This window comes from Panulirus ornatus, chromosome 65, assembly GCF_036320965.1.
Source record: "Panulirus ornatus isolate Po-2019 chromosome 65, ASM3632096v1, whole genome shotgun sequence".
NCBI lineage: Eukaryota > Metazoa > Arthropoda > Malacostraca > Decapoda > Palinuridae > Panulirus > Panulirus ornatus.
In genome coordinates this window covers 23,546,658-23,572,317 of record NC_092288.1, presented here as the reverse complement: position 1 = coordinate 23,572,317, position 25,660 = coordinate 23,546,658, and the positions used below count along the sequence as shown (strand labels likewise).

At 40.9% G+C, this 25,660-nt stretch overlaps 1 protein-coding gene across 1 annotated transcript in view; it reads right to left on the bottom strand.

The window, feature by feature from the left end:
- The window catches only part of E(bx) (nucleosome-remodeling factor subunit NURF301 E(bx)), a 150,434-nt gene that overhangs the window by 21,115 nt on the left and 103,659 nt on the right, over positions 1 to 25,660 (bottom strand). Inside the window, exons 14-18 of the mRNA XM_071657793.1 lie at positions 24,802 to 24,950; positions 24,237 to 24,405; positions 20,229 to 20,422; positions 14,373 to 14,651; positions 9,771 to 9,873 (exon numbers count right to left, since the gene is read on the bottom strand). Coding sequence (XP_071513894.1) covers positions 9,771 to 9,873; positions 14,373 to 14,651; positions 20,229 to 20,422; positions 24,237 to 24,405; positions 24,802 to 24,950 — 894 coding nt within the window. The remainder of the gene's footprint in view (positions 1 to 9,770; positions 9,874 to 14,372; positions 14,652 to 20,228; positions 20,423 to 24,236; positions 24,406 to 24,801; positions 24,951 to 25,660) is intronic.

The window sequence follows — 25,660 nt, the reverse complement described above, 5'->3', positions numbered from 1 at the left end:
GATGTGTGGTAATAAGAAGAGTGTGGCTGAGAGAGAGCAGAAAAGGGTGTATTGAAATGGCTTGGTCCCATGGATAGAATGAGTGAGGGAAGACTGACAAAGAGGATATATGTGTCAGAGGTGGAGGGAACGAGGAGAAGTGGGAGACCAAATTGGAGGTGGAAGGATGGAGTGAAAAAGATTTTGAGCAATCGGGGCCTGAACATACAGGAGGGTGAAAGGTGTGCAAGAAATAGAGTGAATTGGAACGATGTGGTATACTGGGGGTCGACGTGCTGTCAATGGATTGTCCCAAAGCATGTGAAGCGTCTGGGGTAAAACATGGAAAGTTTTGTGGGGTTTGGATGTGGAAAGGGATCTGTGGTTTCGGTGCATTACACATGACAGCTACAGACTCAGTGTGGGTGAATATGGCCTTTGTTGTCTTTTCCTAGCACTACACACATGCACTCTTTTTTTTTTTTTTTTTTGCTGTTTCATGTGTGGCAGGGTGGCAACAGAAATGGATGAAGGCAGCAAGTATGAATATCTACATGTGTATATATGTATATGTACTTTTTTTTTTTTTTTTTTATACTTGTCGCTGTCTCCCGCGTTTGCGAGGTAGCGCAAGGAAACAGACGAAAGAAATGGCCCAACCCCCCCCCCATACACATGTATATACATACATCCACACACGCAAATATACATACCCACACAGCTTTCCATGGTTTACCCCAGACGCTTCACATGCCTTGATTCAATCCACTGGCAGCACGTCAACCCCGGTATACCACATCGCTCCAATTCACTCTATTCCTTGCCCTCCTTTCACCCTCCTGCATGTTCAGGCCCCGATCACACAAAATCTTTTTCACTCCATCTTTCCACCTCCAATTTGGTCTCCCTCTTCTCCTCGTACCCTCCACCTCCGACACATATATCCTCTTGGTCAATCTTTCCTCACTCATTCTCTCCATGTGCCCAAACCACTTCAAAACACCCTCTTCTGCTCTCTCAACCACGCTCTTTTTATTTCCACACATCTCTCTTACCCTTACGTTACTCACTCGATCAAACCACCTCACACCACACATTGTCCTCAAACATCTCATTTCCAGCACATCCATCCTCCTGCGCACAACTCTATCCATAGCCCACGCCTCGCAACCATACAACATTGTTGGAACCACTATTCCTTCAAACATACCCATTTTTGCTTTCCGAGATAATGTTCTCGACTTCCACACATTCTTCAAGGCCCCCAGAATTTTCGCCCCCTCCCCCACCCTATGATCCACTTCCACTTCCATGGTTCCATCCGCTGCCAGATCCACTCCCAGATATCTAAAACACTTCACTTCCTCCAGTTTTTCTCCATTCAAACTCACCTCCCAATTGACTTGACCCTCAACCTTACTGTACCTAATAACCTTGCTCTTATTCACATTTACTCTTAACTTTCTTCTTCCACACACTTTACCAAACTCAGTCACCAGCTTCTGCAGTTTCTCATATGAATCAGCCACCAGCGCTGTATCATCAGCGAACAACAACTGACTCACTTCCCAAGCTCTCTCATCCACAACAGACTTCATACTTGCCCCTCTTTCCAACACTCTTGCATTTACCTCCCTAACAACCCCATCCATAAACAAATTAAACAACCATGGAGACATCACACACCCCTGCCGCAAACCTACATTCACTGAGAACCAATCACTTTCCTCTCTTCCTACACGTACACATGCCTTACATCCTCGATAAAAACTTTTCACTGCTTCTAACAACTTTCCTCCCACACCATATATTCTTAATACCTTCCACAGAGCATCTCTATCAACTCTATCATATGCCTTCTCCAGATCCATAAATGCTACATACAAATCCATTTGCTTTTCTAAGTATTTCTCACATACATTCTTCAAAGCAAACACCTGATCCACACATCCTCTACCACTTCTGAAACCACACTGCTCTTCCCCAATCTGATGCTCTGTACATGCCTTCACCCTCTCAATCAATACCCTCCCATATAATTTACCAGGAATACTCAACAAACTTATACCTCTGTAATTTGAGCACTCACTCTTATCCCCTTTGCCTTTGTACAATGGCACTATGCACGCATTCCGCCAATCCTCAGGCACCTCACCATGAGTCATACATACATTAAATAACCTTACCAACCAGTCAACAATACAGTCACCCCCTTTTTTAATAAATTCCACTGCAATACCATCCAAACCTGCTGCCTTGCCATCTTTCATCTTCCGCAAAGCTTTCACTACCTCTTCTCTGTTTACCAAATCATTTTCCCTAACCCTCTCACTATGCACACCACATCGACCAAAACACCCTATATCTGCCACTCTATCATCAAACACATTCAACAAACCTTCAAAATACTCACTCCATCTCCTTCTCACATCACCACTACTTGTTATCACCTCCCCATTTGCGCCCTTCACTGAAGTTCCCATTTGCTCCCTTGTCTTACGCACTTTATTTACCTCCTTCCAGAACATCTTTTTATTCTCCCTAAAATTTAATGATACTCTCTCACCCCAACTCTCATTTGCCCTTTTTTTCACCTCTTGCAACCTTGCACGTTGAAATGTATAGGTATGTATATGTGCATGTGTGGACATTTGTGCATATGCATGTGTATGTGGGTGACTTGGGCCATTCTTTCGTATGTTTCCTTGCACTACCTCACTAATGTGGGAGACAGCAACTAAGTATAATAATAATAATAATAATAATAATAATCTTTCTTTTTCTTTCATACTATTCGCCATTTCCCGCATTAGCGAGGTAGCGTTGAGAACAGAGGACTGGGCCCTTGAGGGAATATCCTCACCTGGGCCCCTTCGCTGTTCCCTCTTTTGGAAAATTAAAAAAAAAAGTGAGAGGGGAGGATTTCCAGCCCCCCACTCCTTCCCCTTTTAGTCGCCTTCTACGACACGCAGGGAATACGTGGGAAGTATTCTTTCTCCCCATCCCCAGGGATAAATAATAATAATAATAATAATAATAATAATAATAATAATAATAATAACGAGGAGAAGAGGGAGACCAAATTGGAGGTGGAAAGATGGAGTGAAAAGATTTTGTGTGATCGGGGCCTGAACATGCAGGAGGGTGAAAGGAGGGCAAGGAATAGAGTGAATTGGAGCGATGTGGTATACCGGGGTTGACGTGCTGTCAGTGGATTGAATCAAGGCATGTGAAGCGTCTGGGGTAAACCATGGAAAGCTGTGTAGGTATGCATATTTGCGTGTGTGGACGTATGTATATACATGTGTATGGGGGTGGGTTGGGCCATTTCTTTCGTCTGTTTCCTTGCGCTACCTCGCAAATGCGGGAAAAAAAAAAAAAAAAAAATAATAATAATAACAATAATAATAATAATATATAAAACAGAGCTGATAGTAAGGAGGAAACGCAACCTGGGATACTTGGGTTACAGAAATAAGATCAGGACAGGAAGTAAAAAGACAGTGTTCAACAAATGGGGATGATGGATCTGAAGACACAAATGTTGCAGAAGTGGACAGAGAAAAGACAGGTCTAGAAGCAGAATCAGTAGAGGTGAGGTGGGTCTGGGTCACTTGATATCATTTAAGGAGACCCTTTAGAACAGTTCAGCCCTCCTCATCTTGCTGCACCATTCTGAATTAGCATAAGGCAGATATCATTTCTTAGCACTTTCAAGTGCTTGGAGTAAAAGAATAATTGGGATTTAGAATATATACCCATGTGAATCACATGCTGTTAAGTGTCTTGTGAGACAGATTAAGTGTTTCAGGTTCATGTTGAACAACTCATTTGTAGTCAGAAAGAAAAAACAAGCATGAGAGGCATGAGAGGCAACATGACAATCACTGAAGTGTTTGTCCATTTTCTAGCCAGTACTAACCATCCTGAAATCTAGGCTTCCTGATTCGAGGGTGCCTACCTTTCTTATATTTCTACAATCCTAATGATGATATATAGACAGCATTAACTCACCAGATTTCTTTTTGCGAGGAGAGATAATGGGCGACGGTAAAGATGCCTCTGGTTTATTCTTTTCCAACAACTGTAGCTGCAGTCGTGCCACAGATAACTCCTTCTGTTGAAAATAATTTCTAAATTAGAACAAATGATGTCATCTTTTTCTCATTACAAGAATAATAATACTTCTGCTGAAAATAATTTCTATATCAAATCAAATGATGTCATCTTTTTCTCACTGCAAGAATAATATAGGTGAAAATCATTACTTGTAAGTAAGTCTCACAGTTATTCATCAAATCAAATATAATCTTTCCGACACTTTTGCATTTGAGTGAGGCAGATAAAATTTGCTAATATATTCAGTTTCTGACCATCTCCAAATGATATGTTGATGAATTAACTGTAAATAAAAAAAAATCACCTGATGAATGAATCTGCATGTTCATCTCCCTACCATAAAAGAGGATTCATGTGCTACACATCAGCATTCAGAAAAAGAGAATGGGTGACAAGAATGACCACTGCCTTAACAGCTACATTCTATATATATTCTTGACAAGTCTACCATCTGTAAGACCAAACCAGCCAATAAGACTTACATCCACATACCTTTAAATGATTTCGTTACAAGCATACTCTTCCCATATATTCATCCTTTATCTATCCTTCTAATTCCAACTATTTCATTCAAGTGACCAATTTCTACTGACCTCATTTCTATCCATCCTGACCTATATGAACTTGGCTTTTACATCAACATATCTAAGTTAAGATAAGGATTCCTTTATGCAAGTTCTTTGCAAATTCTATACTTAAATCTTATCCATTGACCAGAGCTGTCACTGCACTTAAAATACTTCTTCCCTTCAAGACTACCTCAACTTTAGCTTTCTCTGCCATATGAATTGAACTTCACTCCCATATATAGCTGTCACTGACAGAAAAAATAGTTATCAATACAGCGATTGTAAAATTTTATACCTTGATTTTTTTCCCCATGCTATATGCCATTTCCCGCATTAGCGAGGTAGCGTTAAAAACAGAGAACTGAGCCTTTGAGGGAATATCCTCACTTGGCACTCTTCTCTGTTCCTTCTTTCAGAAAATTAAAAATGAGAGGGGAGGATTTCCAGCCCCCCGCTCCCTTCCCTTTTAGTCGCCTTCTACGACACGCAGGGAATATGTGGGAAGTATTCTTTCTCCCCTATCCCCATCCTGACCTATACAAACTTGGCTTTTACATCAACATATTTGAGTTAAGACAAGGATTCATTTATGCAAGTTCTTTACAAATTCTATGCTTAAATCTTATCCATTGACCAGAGCTGTCACTGCACTTAAAATACTTCTTCCCTTCAAGACTACCTCAACTTTAGCTTTCTCTGCCATATGAATTGAACTTCACTCCCATATATGGCTGTCACTGACAGAAAAATACTTATCAATATAGCAATTGTAAAATCTTATACCTTGATTTTTTTCCCCCATACTATTTGCCATTTCTCGCATTAGCGAGGTAGCGTTAAGAACAGAGGACTGAGCCTTTGAGGAAATATCCTCACTTAGTGCCCTTCTCTGTTCCTTCTTTCAGAAAATTAAAAACGAGAGGGGAGGATTTCCAGCCCCCCCCGCTCCCTTTCCTTTTAGTCGCCTTCTATGACACACAGGGAATATGTGGGAAATATTATTTCTCCCCTATCCCCAGGGATACACTGCAATATACAGATGCGTATATGAGTGGATGGGCCATTCTTCATGTTTCCTGGTGCTACCTTGCTGATGCGGGAAACATCAATTAGGTATACTAAATAAGAAAATTTTTATTTTTTGTTTTTCTTTTATTTTGCTTTGTCGCTGTCTCCCGCATTTGCGAGGTAGCGTAAGGAAACAGACGAAAGAAATGGCCCAACGCACCCCCATACACATGTATATACATAATTCATACTGTCTGCCTTTATTTCTTCCCATAGGATAAATAAATGTAAGGGGCTTGGAGAGAGGAGCAAATATGCAGTCGACTGGGGGTGGGGGACTTGGAAGTGGGTCAGATGTTGTTTGCTAATGACAAGGTGCTGGTGGCAGATATGAGTGAGAAACTGCAAAGCTGGTCTTTGAGTTTGAGTTCTTTTCCAGTCTAATGCTCTGTACTTGCCTTCACCCTCTCAATCACTTCACTCCCATACAACTTACCAGTTACACTTGACAAACTCATTCCTCTGTTGTTTCAACACTTACCTTTACATCCCTTGCCGTTATACAATGGTGCTATATATGCAATCTGCTAATCCTCTGGAACCTCACCATGGTCTGTACATAAAGTGAAAATCCTTACCACTCGATCAACAACATTTTTTTTTTTTTTTTTTTTACTTTGTCGCTGTCTCCCGTGTTTGCGAGGTAGCGCAAGGAAACAGACGAAAGAAATGGCCCAACCCACCCCCATACACATGTATATACATACATCCACACACGCAAATATACATACCCACACAGCTTTCCATGGTTTACCCCAGACGCTTCACATGCCTTGATTCAATCCACTGGACAGCACGTCAACCCCGGTATACCACATCGCTCCAATTCACTCTATTCCTTGCCCTCCTTTCACCCTCCTGCATGTTCAGGCCCCGATCACACAAAATCTTTTTCACTCCATCTTTCCACCTCCAATTTGGTCTCCCTCTTCTCCTCGTACCCTCCACCTCCGACACATATATCCTCTTGGTCAATCTTTCCTCACTCATTCTCTCCATGTGCCCAAACCACTTCAAAACACCCTCTTCTGCTCTCTCAACCACGCTCTTTTTATTTCCACACATCTCTCTTACCCTTACGTTACTCACTCGATCAAACCACCTCACACCACACATTGTCCTCAAACATCTCATTTCCAGCACATCCATCCTCCTGCGCACAACTCTATCCATAGCCCACGCCTCGCAACCATACAACATTGTTGGAACCACTATTCCTTCAAACATACCCATTTTTGCTTTCCGAGATAATGTTCTCGACTTCCACACATTCTTCAAGGCCCCCAGAATTTTCGCCCCCTCCCCCACCCTATGATCCACTTCCACTTCCATGGTTCCATCCGCTGCCAGATCCACTCCCAGATATCTAAAACACTTCACTTCCTCCAGTTTTTCTCCATTCAAACTCACCTCCCAATTGACTTGACCCTCAACCCTTACTGTACCTAATAACCTTGCTCTTATTCACATTTACTCTTAACTTTCTTCTTCCACACACTTTACCAAACTCAGTCACCAGCTTCTGCAGTTTCTCATATGAATCAGCCACCAGCGCTGTATCATCAGCGAACAACAACTGACTCACTTCCCAAGCTCTCTCATCCACAACAGACTTCATACTTGCCCCTCTTTCCAACACTCTTGCATTTACCTCCCTAACAACCCCATCCATAAACAAATTAAACAACCATGGAGACATCACACACCCCTGCCGCAAACCTACATTCACTGAGAACCAATCACTTTCCTCTCTTCCTACACGTACACATGCCTTACATCCTCGATAAAAACTTTTCACTGCTTCTAACAACTTTCCTCCCACACCATATATTCTTAATACCTTCCACAGAGCATCTCTATCAACTCTATCATATGCCTTCTCCAGATCCATAAATGCTACATACAAATCCATTTGCTTTTCTAAGTATTTCTCACATACATTCTTCAAAGCAAACACCTGATCCACACATCCTCTACCACTTCTGAAACCACACTGCTCTTCCCCAATCTGATGCTCTGTACATGCCTTCACCCTCTCAATCAATACCCTCCCATATAATTTACCAGGAATACTCAACAAACTTATACCTCTGTAATTTGAGCACTCACTCTTATCCCCTTTGCCTTTGTACAATGGCACTATGCACGCATTCCGCCAATCCTCAGGCACCTCACCATGAGTCATACATACATTAAATAACCTTACCAACCAGTCAACAATACAGTCACCCCCTTTTTTAATAAATTCCACTGCAATACCATCCAAACCTGCTGCCTTGCCATCTTTCATCTTCCGCAAAGCTTTCACTACCTCTTCTCTGTTTACCAAATCATTTTCCCTAACCCTCTCACTATGCACACCACATCGACCAAAACACCCTATATCTGCCACTCTATCATCAAACACATTCAACAAACCTTCAAAATACTCACTCCATCTCCTTCTCACATCACCACTACTTGTTATCACCTCCCCATTTGCGCCCTTCACTGAAGTTCCCATTTGCTCCCTTGTCTTACGCACTTTATTTACCTCCTTCCAGAACATCTTTTTATTCTCCCTAAAATTTAATGATACTCTCTCACCCCAACTCTCATTTGCCCTTTTTTTCACCTCTTGCAACCTTGCACGTTGAAATGTATAGGTATGTATATGTGCATGTGTGGACATTTGTGCATATGCATGTGTATGTGGGTGACTTGGGCCATTCTTTCGTATGTTTCCTTGCACTACCTCACTAATGTGGGAGACAGCAACTAAGTATAATAATAATAATAATAATAATAATAATCTTTCTTTTTCTTTCATACTATTCGCCATTTCCCGCATTAGCGAGGTAGCGTTGAGAACAGAGGACTGGGCCCTTGAGGGAATATCCTCACCTGGGCCCCTTCGCTGTTCCCTCTTTTGGAAAATTAAAAAAAAAAGTGAGAGGGGAGGATTTCCAGCCCCCCACTCCTTCCCCTTTTAGTCGCCTTCTACGACACGCAGGGAATACGTGGGAAGTATTCTTTCTCCCCATCCCCAGGGATAAATAATAATAATAATAATAATAATAATAATAATAATAATAATAATAACGAGGAGAAGAGGGAGACCAAATTGGAGGTGGAAAGATGGAGTGAAAAAGATTTTGTGTGATCGGGGCCTGAACATGCAGAAGGGTGAAAGGAGGGCAAGGAATAGAGTGAATTGGAGCGATGTGGTATACCGGGGTTGACGTGCTGTCAGTGGATTGAATCAAGGCATGTGAAGCGTCTGGGGTAAACCATGGAAAGCTGTGTAGGTATGCATATTTGCGTGTGTGGACGTATGTATATACATGTGTATGGGGGTGGGTTGGGCCATTTCTTTCGTCTGTTTCCTTGCGCTACCTCGCAAATGCGGGAAAAAAAAAAAAAAAAAAATAATAATAATAACAATAATAATAATAATATATAAAACAGAGCTGATAGTAAGGAGGAAACGCAACCTGGGATACTTGGGTTACAGAAATAAGATCAGGACAGGAAGTAAAAAGACAGTGTTCAACAAATGGGGATGATGGATCTGAAGACACAAATGTTGCAGAAGTGGACAGAGAAAAGACAGGTCTAGAAGCAGAATCAGTAGAGGTGAGGTGGGTCTGGGTCACTTGATATCATTTAAGGAGACCCTTTAGAACAGTTCAGCCCTCCTCATCTTGCTGCACCATTCTGAATTAGCATAAGGCAGATATCATTTCTTAGCACTTTCAAGTGCTTGGAGTAAAAGAATAATTGGGATTTAGAATATATACCCATGTGAATCACATGCTGTTAAGTGTCTTGTGAGACAGATTAAGTGTTTCAGGTTCATGTTGAACAACTCATTTGTAGTCAGAAAGAAAAAACAAGCAAACTGGGCATGAGAGGCAACATGACAATCACTGAAGTGTTTGTCCATTTTCTAGCCAGTACTAACCATCCTGAAATCTAGGCTTCCTGATTTGAGGGTGCCTACCTTTCTTATATTTCTACAATCCTAATGATGATATATAGACAGCATTAACTCACCAGATTTCTTTTTGCGAGGAGAGATAATGGGCGACGGTAAAGATGCCTCTGGTTTATTCTTTTCCAACAACTGTAGCTGCAGTCGTGCCACAGATAACTCCTTCTGTTGAAAATAATTTCTAAATTAGAACAAATGATGTCATCTTTTTCTCATTACAAGAATAATAATACTTCTGCTGAAAATAATTTCTATATCAAATCAAATGATGTCATCTTTTTCTCACTGCAAGAATAATATAGGTGAAAATCATTACTTGAAAGTAAGTCTCACAGTTATTCATCAAATCAAATATAATCTTTCCGACACTTTTGCATTTGAGTGAGGCAGATAAAATTTGCTAATATATTCAGTTTCTGACCATCTCCATATGATATGTTGATGAATTAACTGTAAATAAAAAAAAAATCACCTGATGAATGAATCTGCATGTTCATCTCCCTACCATAAAAGAGGATGCATGTGCTACACATCAGCATTCAGAAAAAGAGAATGGGTGACAAGAATGACCACTGCCTTAACAGCTACATTCTATATATATTCTTGACAAGTCTACCATCTGTAAGACCAAACCAGCCAATAAGACTTACATCCACATACCTTTAAATGATTTCGTTACAAGCATACTCTTCCCATATATTCATCCTTTATCTATCCTTCTAATTCCAACTATTTCATTCAAGTGACCAATTTCTACTGACCTCATTTCTATCCATCCTGACCTATATGAACTTGGCTTTTACATCAACATATCTAAGTTAAGATAAGGATTCCTTTATGCAAGTTCTTTGCAAATTCTATACTTAAATCCTTATCCATTGACCAGAGCTGTCACTGCACTTAAAATACTTCTTCCCTTCAAGACTACCTCAACTTTAGCTTTCTCTGCCATATGAATTGAACTTCACTCCCATATATAGCTGTCACTGACAGAAAAAATAGTTATCAATACAGCGATTGTAAAATTTTATACCTTGATTTTTTTCCCCATGCTATATGCCATTTCCCGCATTAGCGAGGTAGCGTTAAAAACAGAGAACTGAGCCTTTGAGGGAATATCCTCACTTGGCACTCTTCTCTGTTCCTTCTTTCAGAAAATTAAAAATGAGAGGGGAGGATTTCCAGCCCCCCGCTCCCTTCCCTTTTAGTCGCCTTCTACGACACGCAGGGAATATGTGGGAAGTATTCTTTCTCCCCTATCCCCATCCTGACCTATACAAACTTGGCTTTTACATCAACATATTTGAGTTAAGACAAGGATTCATTTATGCAAGTTCTTTACAAATTCTATGCTTAAATCTTATCCATTGACCAGAGCTGTCACTGCACTTAAAATACTTCTTCCCTTCAAGACTACCTCAACTTTAGCTTTCTCTGCCATATGAATTGAACTTCACTCCCATATATGGCTGTCACTGACAGAAAAATACTTATCAATATAGCAATTGTAAAATCTTATACCTTGATTTTTTTCCCCCATACTATTTGCCATTTCTCGCATTAGCGAGGTAGCGTTAAGAACAGAGGACTGAGCCTTTGAGGAAATATCCTCACTTAGTGCCCTTCTCTGTTCCTTCTTTCAGAAAATTAAAAACGAGAGGGGAGGATTTCCAGCCCCCCCCGCTCCCTTTCCTTTTAGTCGCCTTCTATGACACACAGGGAATATGTGGGAAATATTATTTCTCCCCTATCCCCAGGGATACACTGCAATATACAGATGCGTATATGAGTGGATGGGCCATTCTTCATGTTTCCTGGTGCTACCTTGCTGATGCGGGAAACATCAATTAGGTATACTAAATAAGAAAATTTTTATTTTTTGTTTTTCTTTTATTTTGCTTTGTCGCTGTCTCCCGCATTTGCGAGGTAGCGTAAGGAAACAGACGAAAGAAATGGCCCAACGCACCCCCATACACATGTATATACATAATTCATACTGTCTGCCTTTATTTCTTCCCATAGGATAAATAAATGTAAGGGGCTTGGAGAGAGGAGCAAATATGCAGTCGACTGGGGGTGGGGGACTTGGAAGTGGGTCAGATGTTGTTTGCTAATGACAAGGTGCTGGTGGCAGATATGAGTGAGAAACTGCAAAGCTGGTCTTTGAGTTTGAGTTCTTTTCCAGTCTAATGCTCTGTACTTGCCTTCACCCTCTCAATCACTTCACTCCCATACAACTTACCAGTTACACTTGACAAACTCATTCCTCTGTTGTTTCAACACTTACCTTTACATCCCTTGCCGTTATACAATGGTGCTATATATGCAATCTGCTAATCCTCTGGAACCTCACCATGGTCTGTACATAAAGTGAAAATCCTTACCACTCGATCAACAACATTTTTTTTTTTTTTTTTTTTTGCTTTGTCGCTGTCTCCCGTGTTTGCGAGGTAGCGCAAGGAAACAGACGAAAGAAATGGCCCAACCCACCCCCATACATATGTATATACATACATCCACACACGCAAATATACATACCTACACAGCTTTCCATGGTTTACCCCAGACGCTTCACATGCCTTGATTCAATCCACTGACAGCACGTCAACCCCGGTATACCACATCGCTCCAATTCACTCTATTCCTTGCCCTCCTTTCACCCTCCTGCATGTTCAGGCCCCGATCACACAAAATCTTTTTCACTCCATCTTTCCACCTCCAATTTGGTCTCCCTCTTCTCCTCGTTCCCTCCACCTCCGACACATACATCCTCTTGGTCAATCTTTCCTCACTCATTCTCTCCATGTGCCCAAACCATTTCAAAACACCCTCTTCTGCTCTCTCAACCACGCTCTTTTTATTTCCACACATCTCTCTTACCCTTACGTTACTTACTCGATCAAACCACCTCACACCACACATTGTCCTCAAACATCTCATTTCCAGCACATCCATCCTCCTGCGCACAACTCTATCCATAGCCCATGCCTCGCAACCATACAACATTGTTGGAACCACTATTCCTTCAAACATACCCATTTTTGCTTTCCGAGATAATGTTCTCAACTTCCAAACATTCTTCAAGGCTCCCAGAATTTTCGCCCCCTCCCCCACCCTATGATCCACTTCCGCTTTCATGGTTCCATCCGCTGCCAGATCCACTCCCAGATATCTAAAACACTTCCTCCAGTTTTTCTCCATTCAAACTCACCTCCCAATTGACTTGACCCTCAACCCTACTGTACCTAATAACCTTGCTCTTATTCACATTTACTCTTAACTTTCTTCTTTCACACACTTTACCAAACTCAGTCACCAGCTTCTGCAGTTTCTCATATGAATCAGCCACCAGCGCTGTATCATCAGCGAACAACAACTGACTCACTTCCCAAGCTCTCTCATCCCCAACAGACTTCATACTTGCCCCTCTTTCCAAAACTCTTCCATTCACCTCCCTAACAACCCCATCCATAAACAAATTAAACAACCATGGAGACATCACACACCCCTGCCGCAAACCTACATTCACTGAGAACCAATCACTTTCCTCTCTTCCTACACGTACACATGCCTTACATCCTCGATAAAAACTTTTCACTGCTTCTAACAACTTGCCTCCCACACCATATATTCTTAATACCTTCCACAGAGCATCTCTATCAACTCTATCATATGCCTTCTCCAGATCCATAAATGCTACATACAAATCCATTTGCTTTTCTAAGTATTTTTCACATACATTCTTCAAAGCAAACACCTGATCCACACATCCTCTACCACTTCTGAAACCACACTGCTCTTCCCCAATCTGATGCTCTGTACATGCCTTCACCCTCTCAATCAATACCCTCCCATATAATTTCCCAGGAATACTCAACAAACTTATACCTCTGTAATTTGAGCACTCACTCTTATCCCCTTTGCCTTTGTACAATGGCACTATGCACGCATTCCGCCAAACCTCAGGCACCTCACCATGAGTCATACATACATTAAATAACCTTACCAACCAGTCAACAATACAGTCACCCACCCCCTTTTTTAATAAATTCCACTGCAATTCCATCTTAAAAAATTCAATTGCAATACCTTCCACTCCAGCTGCCTTACCAAATTTCATAATCAACTCTTCTTTCTTTACTAAATTACTCTCACTTTACCACCCTGACCCAAACACCCTACATCTCCTATCCTATCATAAAACTCATTCATCAGTCTTTCAAAATACTCACTCCGTCTCCTCACTTCATCACTACCTATTACCAATTCACCTTTTGCTCCCCCTTATTGATGTTCCCATTTGCTATCTTGTTTTTTGCAACTATTAACCTCCTTCCAATATATCTCTTTATTTTCCCTGAAGTTTCTGGATGCTTGCTCCCCTTAACTCTCAAATGCCCTCTTTTTCAATGCCTGCACCTTCCTCTTTACCTCCTGCTGCCTTCTCATATATCTCCTAGTCATTTGCACTCCTTCCCTGTATGCTCATACACCTCTCTTTTCATTTTCACTTGCACCTTTACTTTGTTATCCCACCACTCATTACCACTAATAATACAGTATGACACAATGATAAGTAAATGGAAGCACAAAACACAAGCACAGCTATGTAATTACAAATAAATAATATAATTACAGAAAGCAAGTGTAACAACAATACTTACATGTATTTCCACCTGAAGTTCTTTTTCGAGCTGAGCTCTTTTTTTGAGGATGTCTTTCTTTAACAGGTCTTTATGGCGTGTCATGAGAGACTCCAGTTTATGCTGAAGGGCTTGCTTTTTTCTAGCATCCAATGCCTCAGTCTTCGCAGATGTTTTCTTTGGTTTGACTGATTCTGTTGGACGCTGCTCTGAGCGCTGCTTTTTGGGGCGAGGTTTGGGCGCTACTGCGGTGACTAGTGGTGGTGCTTTATCTTCCACAGGGTCCCAGTCAGCATCATCCTACAATGAAAGAAATTCATAAAGCCTTTCCCTCCTTCAAGTTTTCATCTTATTCTTTGTGGATGCATTTAAAGGAAAGTGAAGTACACAAGAATCTTCACTAAATTTTTGGTTACTGAAAAGATGCAAAGAAGATTTCTGTACACTTATGTTTTACCAATACCCAAGTAATGAAGCAGCCAAAAGCATACAATATGAGAGACGTATGGGTAAACAGAAAAGGTATCTTAGAAAGTGAAGTAACTAATAAACATAAAGGAAAAAGTTGAGGGAAATAACAAAGAGAAAACTCAATGATACCAAAACTACTGAAAGTTATTTGCTGAATGTATACATCCAAAAATGCTGAATTTGTAATATGAAAAAACCTCCCTTCTGCAGGAAAAGCCCAATGGGCATGTGTGAGTACTTGCTTGGGAGAGTAAATCACAGCTTTACCCTTCCCCCACAATGTGATGCATCATGAGAGACAGTAGATACCCTGTGTGACATGTCTTGGGTTCAAGATATTTTAGATGAGGATGCCAGAGGACTGGTTTCTGATCATGTGTGATGGAAATGGAATGCCTGAGCAGAATATGTGGTGTCATGCAGGTTGACTGTGCAAGGAATATATTTATATATCATACTTTGTCACAGTTGAATTTATTAAAAAAAGGGGGTGACTGTATTATTGACTGGTTGGTAAGGTTATTTAACGTATGTATGACTCATGGTGAGGTGCCTGAGGATTGGCGGAATGTGTGCATAGTGCCATTGTACAAAGGCAAAGGGGATAAGAGTGAGTGCTCAAATTACAGAGGTATAAGTTTGTTGAGTATTCCTGGTAAATTATATGGGAGGGTATTGATTGAGAGGGTGAAGGCATGTACAGAGCATCAGAAGTGGTAGAGGATGTGTGGATCAGGTGTTTGCTTTGAAGAATGTATGTGAGAAATACTTAGAAAAGCAAATGGATTTGTATGTAGCATTTATGGATCTGGAGAAGGCATATGATAGAGTTGATAGAGATGCTCTGTGGAAGGTATTAAGAATATATGGTGTGGGAGGCAAGTTGTTAGAAGCAGTGAAAAGTTTTTATCGAGGATGTAAGGCATGTGTACGTGTAGGAAGAGAGGAAAGTGATTGGTTCTCAGTGAATGTAGGTTTGCGGCAGGGGTGTGTGATGTCTCCATGGTTGTTTAATTTGTTTATGGATGGGGTTGTCAGAGAGGTGAATGCAAGAGTTTTGGAAAGTGGGGCAAGTATGAAGTCTGTTGGGGATGAGAGAGCTTGGGAAGTGAGTCAATTGTTGTTCGCTGATGATACAGCGCTGGTGGCTGATTCATGTGAGAAACTGCAGAAGCTGGTGACTGAGTTTGGTAAAGTGTGTGAAAGAAGAAAGTTAAGATTAAATGTGAATAAGAGCAAGGTTATTAGGATTGAGGGTCAAGTCAATTGGGAGGTAAGTTTGAATGGAGAAAAACTGGAGGAAGTAAAGTGTTTTAGATATCTGGGAGTGGATCTGGCAGCGGATGGAACCATGGAAGCGGAAGTGGATCATAGGGTGGGGGAGGGGGCGAAAATTCTGGGAGCATTGAAGAATGTGTGGAAGTCGAGAACGTTATCTCGGAAAGCAAAAATGGGTATGTTTGAAGGAATAGTGGTTCCAACAATGTTGTATGGTTGCGAGGCGTGGGCTATGGATAGAGTTGTGCGCAGGAGGATGGATGTGCTGGAAATGAGATGTTTGAGGACAATGTGTGGTGTGAGGTGGTTTGATCGAGTAAGTAACATAAGGGTAAGAGAGATGTGTGGAAATAAAAAGAGCGTGGTTGAGAGAGCAGAAGAGGGTGTTTGGAAATGGTTTGGGCACATGGAGAGAATGAGTGAGGAAAGATTGACCAAGAGGATATATGTGTTGGAGGTGGAGGGAACGAGGAGAAGTGGGAGACCAAATTGGAGGTGGAAAGATGGAGTGAAAAAGATTTTGTGTGATCGGGGCCTGAACATGCAGGAGGGTGAAAGGAGGGCAAGGAATAGAGTGAATTGGATCGATGTGGTATACCGGGGTTGACGTGCTGTCAGTGGGTTGAATCAGGGCACGTGAAGCGTCTGGGGTAAACCATGGAGAGCTGTGTAGGTATGTATATTTGCGTGTGTGGACGTATGTATATACATGTGTATGGGGGTGGGTTGGGCCATTTCTTTCATCTGTTTCCTTGCGCTACCTTGCAAACACGGGAGACAGAAAAAAAAAAAAAAAAAAAAAAAAAACACTTTGTCGCTGTCTCCCACGTCAGCGAGGTAGCGCAAGGAAACAGACAAAAGAAAGGCCCAACCCACCTACATACACATGTATATACATACACATCCGCTACCTCGCTAATGCGGGAAATGGCGAATAGTATGAAAAAAAAAAAAATCCACACACGCAATATACATACCTACACATTTCAACGTTTGCATATATACACATGTATATAATTCATACTTGCTACCTTTATTCATTTCCGTCGCCACCCCGCCACACATGAAATGACAACCCCCTCCCCCCACAGGTGCACAAGGTAGCGCTAGGAAAAAACAACAAAGGCCACATTCGTTCACACTCAGTCTCTAGCTGTCATGTACAATGCACCGATACCACAGCTCCCTTTCCACATCCAGGCCCCACAAAACTTTCCATGGTTTACCCCAAACAATTCACATGCCCTGGTTCAATCCACTGACAGCACGTCGACCCCGGTATACCACATCGTTCCAATTCACTCTATTCCTTGCACACCTTTCACCCTCCTGCATGTTCAGACTCTGATCACTCAAAATCTTTTTCACTCCATCCTTCCACCTCCAATCTGGTATCCCACTTCTCATTCCCTCCACCTCTGACACATATATCCTCTTTGTCAATCTTTCCTCACTCATTCTCTTCATGTGACCAAACCATTTCAATACAATGTCTTTTGCTCTCTCAACCACACTTTTTTTATTACCACACATCTCTTTTGCCCTTTCATTACTTACTCGATCAAACCAACTCATACCACATTTTGTCATCAAACATCTCATTTCCAACACATCCACCCTCCTCCGCACAACCCTATCGATAGCCCGTGCCTCGAAACCATATAACATTATTGGAACCACTATTCCTTCAAACATACCCATTTTTGCTTTCCGAGATAATGTTCACGCCTTCCACACATTTTTCAACGCTCCCAGAACTTTCGCCCCCTCTCCCACCCTGTGACTAACTTCAGCTTCCATGGTTCCATCCAATGCCAAATCCACTCCCAGATATCTATAACACTTCACTTCCTCCAATTTTTCTCCATTCAAACTTACCTTCTAACTGATTTGTCCCTCAACCCTACAGTACCTAATAACCTTGCTCTTATTCACATTTACTCTTGGCTTTCTTCTTTCACACACTTTAACAAACTCAGTCACCAGCATCTGCAGTTTCTCACCCAAATCAGCCACCAATGCTGTATCATCAGCGAATAATAACTGACTCACTTCCCAAGCTCTCTCATCCACAACAGACTGCATACTTGCCCCTCTCTCCAAAACTCTTGCATTCACCTCCCTAACAACCCTATTGATAAACAAATTAAACAACCATGAAGACATCATGCACCCCTGCCGCAAACTGACACTCATTGAGAACAAATCACTTTCCTCTCTTCCTACTCATACACATGCCTTACATCCTTGATAAAAAGTTTTCATTGCTTCTACCAACTTGCCTCCCACACCATATACGTTTAATACCTTCCACAGAGCATCTCTATCAACTCTATCATATGCCTTCTCCAGATCCATAAATGCTTCATACAAATCCATTTGTTTTTCTAAATATTTCTCACATACATTCTTCAAAGCAAACACCTGATCCACTCATCCTCTACCACTTCTGAAACCATGAGTCATATATTCTATTTATTCATTTTGCTTTGTTGCTGTCTCCCGCGTTAGCGAGGTAGCGCAAGGAAACAGACGAAAGAATGGCCCAACCCACCCACATACACATGTATATACATACACGTCCACACAAGCAAATATACATACCTATACATCTCAATGCACACATATATATACACACACAGACATATACATATATACACATGTACATAATTCATACTGTCTGCCTTTATTTATTCCCATCACCACCCCGCCACACATGAAATAACAACCCCCTCCCCCCTCATGTGTGCGAGGTAGCGCTAGGAAAGGACTACAAAGGCCCCATTCGTTCACACTCAGTCTCTAGCTGTCATGTAATAATGCACTGAAACCACAGCTCCCTTTCCACATCCAGGCCCCACAGAACCATGAGTCATACATACATTAAATAACCTTACTAACCAGTCAACAATACAGTCACCCTCTTTTTTAATAAATTCCACTGCAATACCATCCAAACCCACTGCCTTGCCGGCTTTCATCTTCCGCAAAGCTTTTACTACTTCTTCTCTGTTTACCAAATCATTCTCCCTAACCCTCTCACTTTGCACACCACCTCGATCAAAACACCCTATATCTGCCATTCTATCATCATACTCATTCAACAAACCTTCAAAATACTCACTCCATCTCCTGCTAACATCACCACTACTTGTTATCACCTCCCCATTAGCCCCCTTCACAGAAGTTCCCATTTGTTCCCTCGTCTTACGCACTTTATTTACCTCCTTCCAAAACATCTTTTTATTCTCCCTAAAATTCAATGATATTCTCTCACCCCAACTCTCATTTGCCCTCTTTTTCACTTCTTGCACCTTTCTCTTGATCTCCTGCCTCTTTCTTTTATACATCTCCTAGTCATTTACACAATTTCCCGGCAAAACTCATCCAACTGCCTCACTCTCCTCTTTCACTAATAATCTTACTTCTTCATCCCACCACTCACTACCCTTTCTAATCTGCTCTCGAGATAGGGGAGAAAGAATACTTCCTACGCTTTCCTCACGTGTTGTAGAAAGCGACTAAAGGGGACAGGAGCAGGGGGCTAGAAACCCTCCCCTACTTGTATTCTAATTTCAATTTTCTAAAAGGGAAAACAACAAAGTACATTCCTGAAAATATTTCACACAAGCAGCCAGCAATATCTATCCTTCCAAACAAATGGATGAATGAAGTAGGAGCCTCTGGAATATAGCCATGTCTAGAAACAGGATGGACAGAGTGGAGCTCCACTTTATAGTAAAGATTTTGGCAGGACAGACTGGAGCTCCTCTTTATAGCAAAGATTTTGGCCATCATGATATTGTAACGGTCAACTAAAGCCTGAAGCAAGTGCTACAGGCAAATTAGGAATGAGGAAGATTCTAACTATTTTTTTACCTACAGGCAAATTAGGAATGAGGAAGATTCTATTTTTTTACCTACAGGCAAATTAGGAATGAGGAAGATTCTAACTATTTTTTTACCTATGTTATGGCTGTCACATGAATAGTTACTGAATAAACATGCACAAGAAATTTTCAAAATCTGATCTATGCAATAATAAAATTAAAATTTAGATTGTTTGAAAGCTTCTAGATATATTACAAGATTACGTAATACTACTAGGTAACCAGCTAATACACTAACCGGTTCCCGCACCCTCTTAGAGGGTGTGGTTCTTGTTGGTACGGTATTGATAGTTGATGTGGCCACACTAGTGGTGGTTAGTAGTCCAGGACCATCATCCTTCTTGGTTTGTTCACTATTGTACTTTTGTAGTTGCATTAGCTTTTCTTCAATATCAGGAGTCAAATCCTCACGACTTAAGGCTGACTTTATGGCTGCCCCAGAAAAACAAGAAAAAAATTTGAATAATTTCATCAAGCAAATTAACTGACAACATAAACGACATTCCTTTTTATACAGTACTCTTAAAGTATAAAACATAAAGTTTAAACATAATGTAACCTAAACCTAAAGAAGCTCTTCTGACTTTCAAAGGATGGTAACTTAAAGATCACAAATGGGTTACCATTTAGGACTCAACAGACTACACCGACCGACAATCAAAAAAAAGAAATTACAAGGAGACAAAACAACCACTCATCATTTCAAAAAACACATACAAAGCTAAGAAGATCTCACCAATCCTCAAACTTTCCTTGCCTGTAATGTCACTACACAAACTTAAGGATGAACATGTCCACCATACCTCAATATAAATGAGCTAACAAAATGTATGAAAAAGGCAGGTAGCTTTCTAAAATTAACATTATCCCTAAATTGTAGACATTTTAGATGCTCAAACCTATTTTTTTTCACACACTGAGGATGAACACTTTCAAATTTTCCCAAATGCAAAAGCAAGAAACCTAAAAACAGAGTACAGTAATGAAAAGTCATTCACCCTCAGGCATGGACCCAAAATGAATTCAAGGGATATCAAGATGATATATAGAAAATAGCCAAAAAGAGCTTCTGCATTAACATGTGACATGTTCTTATTGTACTTTTAACCAATCAACTCATGTAACATAGAAAAATATCATCAAATAAGTAAAAGTTCACCTTCAGGGAATGTACCTATCTATCTATATCTCTGATGCTTGTTTCCTCTGGAAACTTCCTCAAAAGGGGTAGCCAAAGCAAAAGTCTCCATAACTAGTGAACTCAAATGCTGCTTCTTAGCCTTTGTTGCCTCAACCTCAGCAGGCCACTGCCAAAGGGCAACTCCAATGCAGTGTTTCCAAAGGCTCCTACCTAATGTTCCTATTGACTACTATCTAATGTGTCTAACTAATGTCCCAACTAACTACTTCTACCTAATGCCCTCATCTTAAGTTCCTATCTTCTACTCATTTCTATCTAATGCTCCTGTCTAATATACCTATCTACTAGTTGTATCTATTGCTCCTATCATTTTGCCAAAAGGCACAGCTAGCACACAGTGCTAATTGCAGGAAAATCTAGTTACAGAGAATGAGCTGTGTGAGTCAAGGGTTAGTCATGTGTTATGAGTGCAAAGAAGAGATTGTATTTTTGCGGACAGAATGCCAGGAGTCCACTTATGGGTGAGGCAGATATAAAAAAAACTGCTACCTGGGTCAGTGGAGTGCAGCTTGACAACTACTGAAGTGCTGACTTAATATGCAGTCGTCACTAACCTTCCTGATACCCTGGCTAGTAGTACCAGTAATGAACTTCCCTGGTCAGTGGCTGTCTACCAACTATTAATTCCAATATATTTACTACCATCAGGAACTATACCTAATGGGTCGGATATGACATAACAGGCTTTTCATATCTTTCTAGCTCTCAATGCCTCCCTGGTCAAGTTGCTGCCCACCACCTACTACCTTCAATATATCAACTACTATCCGGAACCTATACCTAAAGGGGTGGGTACAATTTAACAATTTTATTATACCTGTAGGTTTGCGGCAGGGTTGTGTGATGTCTCCATGGTTGTTTAATTTGTTTATGGATGGGGTTGTTAGGGAGGTAAATGCAAGAGTCTTGGAAAGAGGGGCAAGTATGAAGTCTGTTGGGGATGAGAGAGCTTGGGAAGTGAGTCAGTTGTTGTTCGCTGATGATACAGCGCTGGTGGCGGATTCATGTGAGAAACTGCAGAAGCTGGTGACGGAGTTTGGTAAAGTGTGTGGAAGAAGAAAGTTAAGAGTAAATGTGCATAAGAGCAAGGTTATTAGGTACAGTAGGGTTGAGGGTCAAGTCAATTGGGAGGTGAATTTGAATGGAGAAAAACTGGAGGAAGTGAAGTGTTTTAGATATCTGGGAGTGGATCTGTCAGCGGATGGAACCATGGAAGCGGAAGTGGATCATAGGGTGGGGGAGGGGGCGAAAATTTTGGGAGCCTTGAAAAATGTGTGGAAGTCGAGAACATTATCTCGGAAAGCAAAAATGGGTATGTTTGAAGGAATAGTGGTTCCAACAATGTTGTATGGTTGCGAGGCGTGGGCTATGGATAGAGTTGTGCGCAGGAGGATGGAGGTGCTGGAAATGAGATGTTTGAGGACAATGTGTGGTGTGAGGTGGTTTGATCGAGTAAGTATCGTAAGGGTAAGAGAGATGTGTGGAAATAAAAAGAGCGTGGTTGAGAGAGCAGAAGAGGGTGTTTTGAAATGGTTTGGGCACATGGAGAGAATGAGTGAGGAAAGATTGACCAAGAGGATATATGTGTCGGAGGTGGAGGGAACGAGGAGAAGAGGGAGACCAAATTGGAGGTGGAAAGATGGAGTGAAAAGGATTTTGTGTGATCGGGGCCTGAACATGCAGGAGGGTGAAAGGAGGGCAAGGAATAGAGTGAATTGGAGCGATGTGGTATACAGGGGTTGATGTGCTGTCAGTGGATTGAATCAAGGCATGTGAAGCGTCCGGGGTGGGCCATGGAAAGCTGTGTAGGTATGTATATTTGCGTGTGTGGACGTGTGTATGTACATGTGTATGGGGTGGGTTGGGCCATTTCTTTCGTCTGTTTCCTTGCGCTACCTCGCAACCGCGGGAGACAGCGACGAGGTATAAAAAAAAAAAAAAAAAAAAAAAAAAAAAAAAAAATTATACCTTCCTAGCTTTCTCCTGACAATAACTATCCACACACAGATGAGTGACTTGTTGCTTTTTTTTTTTTTTTGAAGGGTTCAGTCTTGGATAAAAGTCCACATCAAGGATGGGTAGAGAGAATTATGAAACAGAAAAAGAAATGACAAGGGAAAGTATCTATCAATTTTGGAGAAAGAGAAAAACCTCTTTAGAAGTGTGCCAGGTCATAGTTATTGTGAAAGACATGAGAAAGTAGAGAGTTCCAAAGCTTTAACATGTATGGAAAGAAGCAGGTATCAAAACAGTCCACCCCAAGTTGCTGATGGCCACACAATAATAGTGTGATGCAGCAGCTTGCTAAGTATTGCGTGGTCTAGCTAGTGGTGTGTGCATACAATCAGCCAACTCTCAGGAACAAAAACCAAAGTAATACCTATAGAAGAGGGAAAGAGAACCAACACTGTGGTGTAAGGCAAGGGGGTCATGTCTGGAAGTTAGCCTGGAACAGTTTGTAAGTTGGACTGCTTTGACTTAACTCTCAAGTAAGGATGCAGAGTTAGAACCACCTCAAATGTGAAAGCAGTACTTCATACAAGGACGAACCAATCCCTTGTATAAACGGAGCAACTGTTCAGAAGAGATGTTTCGACATCTAAACAGGACACCCAGTCTCTAAGAGGCAGACTTATCTATTCCTGTAATGTGGGGTTTCCAAAAAAGAGTGGATGTTACAGTAATACCAAGTACATTCATCGAGTCATGAGGTGGAATTACAGGAATGTCAAAGGAGAGACAAATTGTGAGGAGCTTTTGATACAGAGAGGGGTAAAAACTGGGTCTTGGAGGCACTAAACTTAACAAGATTTTGTGTAACCTACTGAGATATCCTGTCCAAGCAATTCTGAGGTTAAAGAAGTTGAACAATGCACCAACCAATCTGGATTTTGTGGGGTTTTCCTTCCTCCATGAATGATAAACCTAGGTTACACTAAGCTGCTTTCCTGCATTTTTTATTCTAAACATCCAGCAATTATATAACCTGGTATGTCTGAATCATCACAAAAAGTAATATTAAGAAAAAGCAAACAAACTACCTACTTTGTTGAATATATTCTTGTGTGAGAACAAATTTCTTTGGTGAGGAGGGTGGTGTAGAAGTATTCTTGTCTACATTAGGTTGCCCTGTGGTTGTCTGCGTTTCTGGTGTTTCTTGTAAACCTTCAGGTACTTTGTCACCTGCATCAGCACTTGTTTCAGCAGGTGAACTCTGAAGGTAAAGTGAAAAATGATATTCATTATCTTAGCATGAAGCAAATACAGATGGAAGGTAAAAGAAACCTGTTTTATATGGGTTATTCCTGGAATTTTATCATTTCCATGGATAAATGCATTTACTGTATAGAAAAATCAAATGCGGGTGACAATTATTTCACAATTTCTGATAAACTGAATGGGGAAGTATGGGTATTCTTTACCTTAAAATGGCACACATCTTTACAGCAAAAATAAAAAAAAGTACATCATCAACCCATTTCAGACACAGACTAACTTTTTTGCAAAATAATTTCTATAAAAATAAATATATAAATAAATAACTTTATAAAAACATTCTTTAAATCTAAACATTTGAAGTACACAAAAAACTGTTTAGTCAGGAGAGTACCTGTTGTGTTTGTGACGTAACAGCCTGAGGCTGTGATGCAGGAGTCTCCTCCTGTTGTGCTGGTGTGGACTGTGGTTGTGACTGCTGCTTGTTTGGCACATGAAGTGTCAAAGCCATTACTGGAGACATCTGATTCACTTGCAACTTGTCTGCAAGGGTAAATAGTAAAGATAATTTTTTTCCAGAAACCTATCATGTGGAAATTTTATACAGAATCAAAAAGAAAATAATGGCATGATTCTACTGGAACAGTCTAATGTGAATCAATGTGACATATCTAAAAAAAATGAAATGATAAAAAGACAAACGAACAATAAATATTAAGTTCAAAATATTCAAAAAGATGAGTAGTATATTTCACCATTATCAAGTAACACAGTATACATAGAAATACATGTAAATGCTCACACAACTACAGCAACTGCAAAAAATCTTGTTTGCCTCCCCATAAATCTTTAAAGGCAATGCCACACTTACATTCCGGCTCTAAGTCATCTTTCCTTTGGCCATGATTACCATCTACAGACATATGGGTATGGAACTGGCAAGGTTCCTGAAGTATTCTAGGTCAATAAGGTCCTGATCTCCTGAATGAGGAAACACACTGATGAGGTGTGGCAGGAAGCAGCCAACTGATTGTGCATTTTGAGAGCCCAGTGTGTTTAGAAATCTCATGTGTATACTTATTTTCTTGCTTCCAGTAAAAAAATTTGAGCTTTCTTCTCCTATGAGAGGTAGGAGCCAACCATCTTAAAGCACAGGTGAAAGAAACACAGCACCCTGAAGACCATCCTTCCCTGAAGGTAGTCTGAAGTGGGTTCCTGGTGCTCACACAGTTAGAAAAACTGGTCTCAATGTA